The sequence below is a fragment of the Podarcis bocagei genome, assembly GCF_964188305.1.
Source record: "Podarcis bocagei genome assembly, chromosome: 4".
NCBI classification, from domain to species: Eukaryota; Metazoa; Chordata; class Lepidosauria; order Squamata; family Lacertidae; genus Podarcis; species Podarcis bocagei.
In genome coordinates this window covers 60,571,735-60,582,984 of record NC_138128.1, presented here as the reverse complement: position 1 = coordinate 60,582,984, position 11,250 = coordinate 60,571,735, and the positions used below count along the sequence as shown (strand labels likewise).

At 45.0% G+C, this 11,250-nt stretch overlaps 1 protein-coding gene across 1 annotated transcript; it reads right to left on the bottom strand.

Annotated features, from left to right (window-relative positions):
* Positions 1-2,090: 2,090 nt before the first annotated feature.
* On the bottom strand, positions 2,091-3,717 carry FOXI2 (forkhead box I2; the record flags this gene model as incomplete). Its single annotated transcript, XM_081192396.1, has 2 exons — positions 2,823-3,717; positions 2,091-2,142 (listed from the first exon to the last, which is right to left on the bottom strand). The coding sequence occupies exons 1-2, from the start codon at positions 3,587-3,589 to the stop codon at positions 2,091-2,093; spliced, it is 819 nt and encodes a 272-aa protein (XP_081048522.1). The 5' UTR covers positions 3,590-3,717.
* Positions 3,718-11,250: the final 7,533 nt, after the last annotated feature.

Here is an 11,250-nt window from a genome sequence, read left to right as displayed (position 1 = left end):
CAATATGGTAAGTGTGATGCTTGTAAAGCTGTTCTTCCTAAATTTCCATTTATCTTTCAACACAGGTCAGTTGAGTCAACAGACTTACTTTAGAGAAAGCAAATGGTGGGCCTCAGTGATATTAACCTGGAATGTGTGGTTTGGAAATAATAGTCTGGCACCGTACACAAATATGGAAGTAATTCATACTGCAATCTGTGGGACTTTATTTCCAATGATAATAATAAAGAATACATTATAAATTAGAATAAATAAATAAATATTGTCCCCTGTGGAGATGGCTGTTCCTTATAGACTTTATTAAATAATACAATGCCCATCTTTTATTCCAATGTTTAACTAGATTAGTTTGATTATTCTTCCCTATTATAATGGTTCAAAGTGAATTAAAACTTTCCTAAATGCTGGCAAGCATGGTAGTTCTGCTGAACTACCAAGTTCCTTCTAAGTAGGTATGCAGAGGATTGTGCTGTAAGATGCTGCTGCTAAAACAAGCCATTGATATTTTCTAGGTGCCTTGATCTTAATTGGGACATTTCAGGTCACACACTTAATATGGCAATACCAGACCATGTCATCCTCAATAAGCACCTTCAGACACCATACGTATTGAGGCATATGTCATATGGATAATGATCTATTAGATAATCATTTCAAAGCAATATTGCTAATGGGACAACACATCTGATGTGTTCATGCTAGCAGTCTTTTCTTTGTATGATAATAATAATAATAATAATAATAATAATAATAATAATAATAATAATAACGATAACAATCCTTTGTACAGTGGTTTCAAAGGTTCAGAATGCATCATAGGCATTATGTAGTTGCAATCTTTAAAATAGTCATGTAGGGCAAGCAATATTGTCCTGTATAGCACTTTTAAACTGAAACTAAGAGTGGCTTGTCAAAGGCTGCCTAGTGAGTTCATGGCAGAGGCAAGATTTGAGCTGAGGATGTCTTGATTCACAGATCAGTTTCTTTAAGTGCAATGCTATTCATGTTTACTTCTGTTATGTTTAATGGGATTCCCCTCCTACCCCCAGGCAAGTGTGCATAGGATTGCAGCTTTAGCTACTACGTGACAACCACCATACATGATTCTGTGACTGCACACTTTACACCAGCAGTACAGTTTGATGTTAACCTACCCTTAGAAGATCTACCTGTAGTTTCAACCCTCTGCACACTTATCTGGAAATAAGACCCACTTTAGTGAGGCTTACTTTGTGTAAACAGCCATAGGGGCTTACTTCGTGTAAACAGGCATAATATTTAACTGTAAAAATGCTTAGGACTTTTTCCATGTCTGGAGAGATGCAAAAGTTTCATTGGCTAAAAGTGTACACTTGCCTTCAAAGATGTTCCCTTCCCACTTCCTTTACCAAACAAATAACATACACACCCCATGCACACAAATAAAGACAGAGAGCCTCATAGGTGCTCTCAGACTCATGTGAAGAGCAGCTACTTTTAGTCTGCTGATCACTAAAACACTGGGTAAAACACCCGGTTTCAAAGCAGTAGCCTTTGATTTCCATTAGTCAAATCAAGGGAACATGATAATTAAGCCACTACTTTCATCTCAGCAATGGGGCAAATCAGAGTGGGAGTGGATTTGGAGAAACTGGGTGGAATGACGTTTGGATGTCAAGGTGGCTGCAAACAAGTTGGGTGCAGTCCTGCTCCACTATGCTTAGCAAGAATGTGTCCGTTGGCTTCAATGGGAGCTGGATCTTTCCCACTGCTACATTCATCCATGCAACAGCATGTTTTAGAGCAATGCACGGATGAAACCATAGGCTCCTCTCCCTTGGGTTGTCTCCATGCATCCCCTAAAGGAGATGTTTCGGGGTGGTGTACACACACACACAACCCTGCCCCCTTCAATGAAAACTTATCAAGAAATGTAAAGATTATTATTAGTAGTAGTACTTATAAGTAACTGAAATTGTTAGATGTTAAAAACAACCAAATAAAAAAATAGGTCCTGTTCACAGGCATACTATCTAAAAGAAGAGGAAGAAGATTGATTTGTGATAAGCCAGGGTGAACAGGTGGTTTTAGATTCAGACAATGACTATGAGTCAAGAGCCACTAGGAGACACTTGTTCAGCATTGACTAATGCAAACTGATAGCTGATGAAGGACGGTTTAAACATCTTTAAATATATTATACTCCGTGCTCTGTATTAATTAATCCAGAATATAATGTCCTTAACCCTGTAATGTCTAATCAGTCCTGCTCTGCACGTGTAAAAGGCAGGGGAACCTTTTAAACTGCCCTGTTTGTGAATAGGGCAGAATATTTTAAACATGTATTTTAAAGCGCTCAAAAAAACAAACAAAAAACAAAACCTTCGCATGAAAATTTGAGGAAGGACAGGTTCTTTAACCGACCTGACTGACAACAGCACAGAGTGCGGAAGGGTGCTATGCTATGCTATGCTCAACTCCAATGGACTTGATAGTAACTCCTGAGCCAATTTGCGTGGCCGTACCTGCAGCGAGTTGGCTTAGGAGCAATTTCCATTGAACTCGGCGGACGTTTCTTTTAAGTACACTTGCTGTGGCTTGTGCTGTGAAATTTGTCATTATGGGCGATCTCATCCACATTAATTCGTCTTGAACGTGCCTCCTAACATTTCACGCCGCCACTTCTAGAATAACTGTCACCCTCTGATTCCACACTAAAACAAAAATGTAGGAACCCCTCCTCCCAATTTCTTAGAAACTTGCTCCGAAAGGCTGGGAAGACAACCCACGTTTCCCTGCGCTGGAGCCACGCACCTCCCGCCTGTGACTCACACGCGACTAACCCGCGGCCAGCAATCCTGAAGATGAAAGCCAGTGTGGTCAGACTAGGACTCGCAGGGTTGTTGTGGGGATTAAACGAGAACCATGTACGCCGCCTTGAGCTCCTTGGAGGAAAAGGCGGAGTATCAAGGAAACGAGGAACCAAATAGCCACGGTTCTCTGTGGAATAATCGGGTGGGTCCCGCGAGGGATGGCAGCCCTTACCTGGGTCGTCCTCGTTCCTGGGCACCTTCTTGAAGCAGTCGTTGAGCGAGAGGTTGTGTCGGATGGAGTTCTGCCAGCCGGCTTTGCTCCTCTTGTAGAAGGGGAAGTTGCCGGCCACGTACTGGTAGATCTGGCTCAAGGTGAGCTTCTTGTCGGGCGCGCTCTGGATGGCCATGGCGATGAGCGCCGAGTAGGAGTAGGGCGGGCGCACCAGCTTGAAGAAGTCCTGCTGGCCGGCCAGAGACAGCCAGCCGAGCTCGGGCCCCGCCGACGGCGCGCTCAGCAGCTGCCGGGCGCCGGCTGCGCCGTAGGCCGAGGGCAGGAAGGAGGCGGCGGCGGCGGCTCCATTGGGCCCGGCGGCCAGGTAAGGGCTGGACGGCACGGCCGAGCCGTTGAGCCACAGGTACGGGCTGCCGCCTCCCGCTTCCCCCAGGCTGTAGCCGGCGGGGTGGGCCCCCGGGGGTCTCTGAGGGGGCGGGAAGAGGCTCAGGTTGTCGCAGTAGACGGCGGCCACGTCCAGCAGGTCGTGGGCGCTGGGGGGCTGCTGCCCCTCCAGAGCGTTCATCCTAGGCAGCCTCGCACCGACGGCTCGCCCGAGACGCTCCCGCCAGCGGAGGCGCAGGAGCCATGGCCCCAGAGCCAGGGGACGGCCAAGGGAGCGGGGCAGCGCCGCCCACTCTCTACCAGTCCACACTGCCCGTCCAAGGCGCAGATCTACTACTGCCCGCCGCCCCCCACCGGCCCTCGACCTCCCCCTCCCTCCCCCCTCCCTCCCTCCCCCTCCTCCAGCCGAGCGGCGCCACGCTCCACACTGTCCCGTCCCCAAACTGCAGCCCCTTCCCCCACACACACACTCCTCCTCCCTGGCATCGATTGTCCTCCTAACATCCCGTCCGCCCCTTCAGCTCAGCCTCCCCCTCCTTCCTTCCGAGAATCCAAGGAACGGCAACATCGGTCCACATTAGAAGGGAGTTGACAGATCTCTCTGCTAGAGGCTGGCTGCGACAATGCAATCCCCCTCCTTCTTTAATCCTCAAGTTTGCCCAGGAAGGTGGTGGCATTTCCCTGCTGTGTTTGTCCCAGCATCCTGTTATTCAATGGTATAAAGGTAAAGGGACCCCTGACCATTAGGTCCAGTCGCGGACGACTCTGGGGTTGCAGTGCTCATCTCGCTTTATTGGCCGAGGGAGCCGGTGTACATCTTCTGGGTCATGTGGCCAGCATGACTAAGCTGCTTTCTGGCGAACCAGAGCAGCGCACGGAAATACTGTTTACCTTCCCGCCAGAGCGGTACCTATTTATCTACTTGCACTTTGACATGCTTTCAAACTACTAGGTTGGCAGGAGCAGGGACCAAGCAATGGGAGCTCACCCTGTCGCGGGGATTCAGACCACCGACCTTCTGATCAGCAAGTCCTAGGCTCAGTGGTTTAACCCACAGCACCACCCACGTCCCTCATTCAATGGTATACTCTCACTGTATATGGAGGCTCCATTTAACTAGTCTGGATAATATTCATTGGTAGAATTTCTCTGTTTTTGCAGAGCATGATGCTTGGGGAGTATTTTTTTTTGGTCCCGTGGAGCCTTCAAAACAGGGTTACTCTGGGATCAGTTTTATCCCCTATGCTGTTTAACATCTACATGAAACCTCTGAGTGGAGGTTTGGAGTGCTTTGTCAGCAAAGTGCTGATGACACACAGCTCCTTTACATCTGCAGGTGAGGCAGTGGAAGTGCTGGATCAGTGTCTTGCCTCAGTAATGGACTGGATGAGAGGCAACAAACTGAAGCTCAATCCAGATAAGACAGAAGCACTATTTGTGGGTGGTTCCCTTGACCAGATGGATGGGAGGTTGCCTGCTCTTGATGGGGTTACCCTCCCTCTGAAGGAGCAGGTACACAAACTGGTGGAACTCCTGGATCCATGGCTGTTGCTTGAGGCCCAGCCCAGGGTGGTCTCAGTGGCATAGAGCTTCCATCAGCTTCAGGCTATCTGGGGGGGGGGGGTTAATTGTTTTTGTTTGTTATTATGCTACACAGTCATACCTCATGTTACGTTTGCTTCAGGTTGAGCATTTTCAGGTTGCACCCCGCGGTGACCTGGATGTACCGGAAAGGGTTACTTCTGGGTTTCGCTGTCCGCGCATGCGCTGACGCGCAAAATGACGTCACACGCATGCGCAGAAGTGGCAAATCATGACCCGCACACATGCATATGCACAGACACAGGTTGTGTTCTGCTCATGTTGCGAACGGGCCTCCGGAATGGATCCCGTTCGCAACCAGAGATACCACTGTACTGTATATTTTTGTGTTAAGTTGACACACTGGAGCAGAGCTTTCTTTTCAGTTGGAACTCACAGGACCTCAGTTCTGGCACCTCTCAGGTGGGCACCATTGCCATTCTAAGAGAACAGGGGAGACGTTCATGGTGAGTTCCAGCAACTCTTTTCCTAGAAAAATAGCACTGCACTGGAGTGGGGGAAACAAAGTCCATACAAAACTGAATTCACCATGCATTAGCAGATGTGTTAGTCTCTCGCTCTCTCTGTGTATATACCCTACTTTTTGCAGGCTTCAAGCGCACTGGCCAGGTTTCCCAAACCAAACAAGATGGAACTCAATTCTGCTTTTTGTAGCTGTGTCACTGCTACCTGCCACGCACCTGATGTAACATATGAGGCCAGGTGTGCAGCAGGAAGGTGTGGTTTGGGGAGTCAGGTGTGGCCTGTGGGTCAGTTTCCACACCCCTGGTGTACACAGTGCTTATCTGGATGGACCAATGGACTGACTTGTTCCTGTGTTGCATGTTCCACATCAAGCCTGTCCCTGGGAATAGCCTCCCAAATGGAATTTCTTGTCTCCTTTACAACTATGAGTGCCAAAGCCCTTTGTGCCCATTAGTAGCCATTTCCTCAAACAGCCACTGTTTTTGCCTTCTTTCCATTGTCAGCCCACCTTCCTTTCCCACTGTTCTCCCTCTCCTAGTCCAGCTGCCTTTCTTTCCCCAGTGGGAGCATTTCATTGGGAAAGTGTGCCAAGCACACCATTTACCAAGCTGCACTTTGCTCCATGGCCACTTTTGCAACCCAATAGTTGGTGATGCTTTTCATAGGCATCTGCTTGTTCACTGTGAGGATAAGATTGTGAGCTGGATGAGCCTTTGGTCTGATCCATCAGGACTCTTATTATGGTTCACAATCCCATTCTTTTTTCTACTTGGAGGAAGAAGATTTGCTTCTGCAGACAAGCAGGGTTCTACTATATCTTTCCTCCCAAGCAAAAGCAAAACCAAAACCCAGAAGTCTCTTTTAACACTTCTCCAAAAGGAAACAATTGCTAACATAAGCCACAATCACACCATACATTTAAAGCACAATGATACTACCTTAAACAGGCATGGCTTTCCCCAAAGAATTGTGGAAGCTGCAGTTTGTTAAGGGTGGTAAGAGTTGTTAAGAGACCCTTATTCTCCCAACAGAGCTACAACGATCAGAGTGCTTTAAAAATCAACCCCTCTTCCTATCCCTCTATCAGCTTTGCTTGGCCACTGCCATTATTGCTGTCAATTTTGGTTTCTTACATTTTCAGTCTTAAATCCAGTTTTCCACATTTCCACATCAGGTTTTTTTAAAAGTGATGAATATTTAGCAGCATTTTCGTGCAAATTTCTCCTAATATATACATTGCTCTAGTATATGCATTTTTGTATGCATTGCTTGGCTTGAGAACTGCATTGCAAAATTTGGAAAAGTGCAAATTTTGAAGGGTGCCTGTGTTTCTGATCACATCTTGTTTTAGAAAGTGTGTGTTAGGTAGGTTTGCCTTTAAATGCAAACTGAGCTTAATTCCTCTGCCCTCCTTGCACTACACGATCTGTGCACAATCATCTGCACAATCTGTGCAGAATTGTCACTGTAGGGAGGTCACCAGAAGTATGAACTGGTGCTGAAGTATGGACTCCATTCACCAATTTCTCAGAAGGCTGCTTCTCCTGCAAAAGAGGCTTCTGTTTTTCTTCTTCAAAATTACAGTAAAAAATAAATCTTCAGTCTTATACTCGTCCTCTGTGTGTGTGGAGGGGGGGGGAAATGAAGGCATTAAAATTTCCTGGAATTAAAGTTTGAATGCTATGCTTGATTAACTTTGAGTAAGCCTAGTAGGACTTATTTTCATGTACACAGGGGAATTGCTAGGAATTTAAAAGATGCGGGGCACAGTCCTACAATGCAAATTTGCATTTTTAATCTTTGAATACAAATTTAGTCTACAGGTAAGTTAAGCTGATAGGTAGCCAGGTCCGAGCAGCATGCCCCCGAGTCCTGGAATAATAATAATAATAATAATAATAATAATAATAATAATAATAATAATAATAATAATAATAATAATAATAAATAAAGTGGAAAGTAGAGGGTGGAGGAGGCAAAACATCCAGAGCTTCATTCCCTGCTATGCATTTGCAGGTATGTGGGCAACCTCATCCAAGGGCTTTCCTCCATAGAAGGACTACAGCTAAATCATTAAATTTTTCACTGGCATGTATGTGGATTTACAGGGTGCATCAGAGGGCAGGGAACATAATCATATGAGCTAATACCCTGCTTTTCATAAAAGAGAAGGCTTTGTGTCCACTGTGCCTGTCCCTATAATTCAAATCACTCATTTGGGTGTTCCCCAGTGATAGAAGTGAATGAAAATCTACATCAGGAATGGGGAGGGTGATGGTGAAATCAAATCAGCATTAGCAGACAGTTGAAGTGGGAATCAAAGGCCATTGCAATGGTGAGGTGACACTCCCTGAATCTTGCCGGGCAGGTGCAGACCTCAGGAGACCCCAGAGGCAGCCCCTGCCATTTCCTCCCTAGGAGTGGGGGGAGACCAGCAGCACCTCCTCTTTACCAAAAGGCCACAAGGTGAGGGGCTGCTGAGGAGATGGAAGATCTCCGTCTTTGAGATGTCTCTGTTCCTAGATGTGGACTCCACCTAATGAAGTTTGGAAATGTCTAATAATGCCAGTCACATAAGGAAAATATGTAGGAGTTGGCTTTATGATGCAGGTGCCAGAAGTTTTAGTTCACCTCATGGGGTCTTCCTTCCTTCTTTTCTAAATAACCAACCATTTATTAATTATGCTTTGCAATGAGGCAGGTGCACTACTCACATGTGATGATGTTCCCATGGCAATGAACATGAATGACATGTGCAAAAGTACTCAAAATGCACAAACTTCTTATGTGAAGAAGAGACTTTAGGGTGTGATTCTATACCCACTAACCTGCTAACAAGCCTGCTTAACTCAATGTTCCTTCATTCTGAGTTGACATGTATAGGATTGCAGTATTAGTCCCCCTTGAGAACCTTTTCTTTGAAGACCACAGAACAGTGGAAAGAAAGGTATATTCTTTGTTCAACTTTGATACTGGATATTTCCAACCAGATGTCAAATGAATCTTCACATTCCTTTCTGTGTTTACTCTGGCTGTGCAGTCATTTGTCTTTACTTTTAAAAAAACAGAATGGTGGGTTAAAATCCCTGCCCACACGTTCCCTGCCCAACATTTGAGAATATCGTTCTTGATCACTGTCCTTTGTTAGACAATTTATGCATGTCAAAGGATGCTTTGAATGAACCAAATACCTTTACGTATGTGTCAGGTAAAGAAAGATTAGGATCCGGGTATACTGTCGAATACTTTTGTCTATGCATTTCTTTAGAGTGCCATCTGCTGGCACAAAAATATTGAAGGAATGGGTTTGCCTGCACAGTCAGTTTTGGGGTTTGGGAAACCCATTCCTTCATTATGTAACATGACTAGCAATCAAATCCTAACTTTTGTGGAGTTAAATGAGACTACGGTATTTTATGCTCAAAATGCACGTGTAGAGGCTGCTGTCTTGCCCAGCTTTTACACTCCCATTTCTGAAAAGAGAAAGATCATTAAAAGAAGGAGAGGCTAACACAGATAACAGCTATTTATTTTATTCATTAAGTTTATATACAGTGGTACCTCGGGTTACATACGCTTCAGCTTACAGACTCTGCTAACCCAGAAATAGTACCTCGGGTTAAGAACTTTGCTTCAGGATGAGAACAGAAATCGTGCGGCGGCGGCACGGCAGCAGCAGCAGCAGCAGCAGCAGCAGCAGGAGGCCCCTTTAGTAGCTAAAGTGGTGCTTCAGGTTAAGAACAATTTCAGGTTAAGAACGGACCTCCGGAACGAATTAAGTACGTAACCAGAGGTACCACTGTACTGCCCTTCATCTGAAGATCACAAGGAGGTTCACAGCATAAAAATACAGAGCACTTCTGATGCTTGAGGCAATGTGTCACTGTATGGCAGTTTCTGGGAATCACAAATGGGGAGAGTGCTGCTACTGCTGCCTACTTGTGGGCTTCCCAAGGGCACCTGGTTGAACGCTGTGAGGACTAGATGGTGGAACAGATGGGCCACTGACCCGGTCCAGCAGGACTCTTCTACATGGGCAGCAGAAGGCACTGCTCCTGTGGTCCAACAATGGGATCAGAGCAGTGGCAGAGTTTGGGCTTTCAAATTTCAGCAAAGTCTTGTGCAATGCCAACATCCCCTTGCCTTCCATTCTACATTACTATTGTGATGCCCCCTGCAGCACCTGTTCGGCTTGATGCCCAGTGTGGGCAAACCAGCCATTTCCCCCTAAATCTGCCTCTGGTCAGAGTCTCCCACCTGCTGCTTCTAAATCTGTTTGGCTGCATATGTTTCCTAAGCACCATGGGTCACTCCTTTGAAAAACACCAATAATGAGTCAAAAAGTGCCACACTAGGCACAAAATGTGCTATTATGTCTTTATTTTGAGTCTGTAGAATGATCCCCAACTCTGTAGTTTTCAGTTTGATTCCTAAGTTCCTAAGACACCCATCCCCTGTTTTGTTTTGGTTAAGGTAATATGATTGCTGCTGTTTGTTTTTTGCATTTTATTTGCCAGGATACTTTACAGGAATATCTATATCTATCTATCTATCTATCTATCTATCTATCTATCTATCATCTATCTATCTATCTATGATCTATCATCTATATCTATCTATCTATCTATCTATCTATCTATCTATCTATCTATCTATCTATCTATCTATCTATCATCTATCTATCTATCTATCATCTATCTATCTATCTATCTATCTATCTATCTATCTATCTATCTATCTATCTATCTATAGCTAGCTAGCTATCATCTATCTATCTATCTATCTATCTATCTATCTATCTATCTATCTATCTATCTATCTATCTATCTATCTATCTATCTATCTATCTATCATCTATCCATCTATCAAATTTTGTGTTTTAAAAGAGTACTGGGCACCCATGTGGGAGGAAACCAGACAAATTTTCTCTAATTGTTTGATTAGGCTGCCACCTAGTGGACTTTGCATTAGTCAAGATTAATTTAACACAGTAGCCGGAATCCCAGAAAGAAAGAAAAATAGTCTTGCCCACTCAGAAGTCTTCAGACTAGTGTGTTTCAAACAGCAGCCCCTATGCAACCTGGAAAGGCACCTTTCAAAAGGAGTTTGGACACTGCATGGCTCTGTCATTCAAAGCAGAAGAGAGGAGCTATTGCAGGGTACTCCAGTGCTCTTAAGGTTTCTAAAAAAAGAGACAGAGAATATACGTACTTTTCTAACCTAAAAAGATCTTTAATTTTTGTTTTGTTTAAGGGTTTCTACAATTTGTGGAACCTGAGCTGTACAGGTACTATTCTTCCCATTTTGTTTGGGGGGAACTTAGCCTGTTTTCATATTTCATTGTTTTGTTCTGCTCAGCCCCACTTGGAGGCCTATGGATGGGAGTTGTAGTCCAACAACTTCAGGAGGCCAAATGTTCCCCACACCTGAGGTTAGCTTGTTGGGAGACTGTTCTTTAGGCTGCAGTACGCATACATGTATTATTATTATTATTATTAGTTACAAATTTGTCTCATTCACAGACCAAAACTACAACAGAGGGGTTTTAAGGAGTGCTGAACAGAAAGCTAAGTGACCAAGAGGGTAGGATGGAAAGGAGAATGATATGAGAGAGCAAGGAAGCAAAGGGGAGCAGCCGAGTTGGGTTGGGCCGTTGAGAACGTCAGGTGTCGTAGGAGTCAGGAGATTGAGAGCTTGGGAGAGAGGGTGTGTGTGTGACAGAATAAAGAGGGAGAATAAAGTACAAATTGCAACAGAAGGTATACACACAAGTGA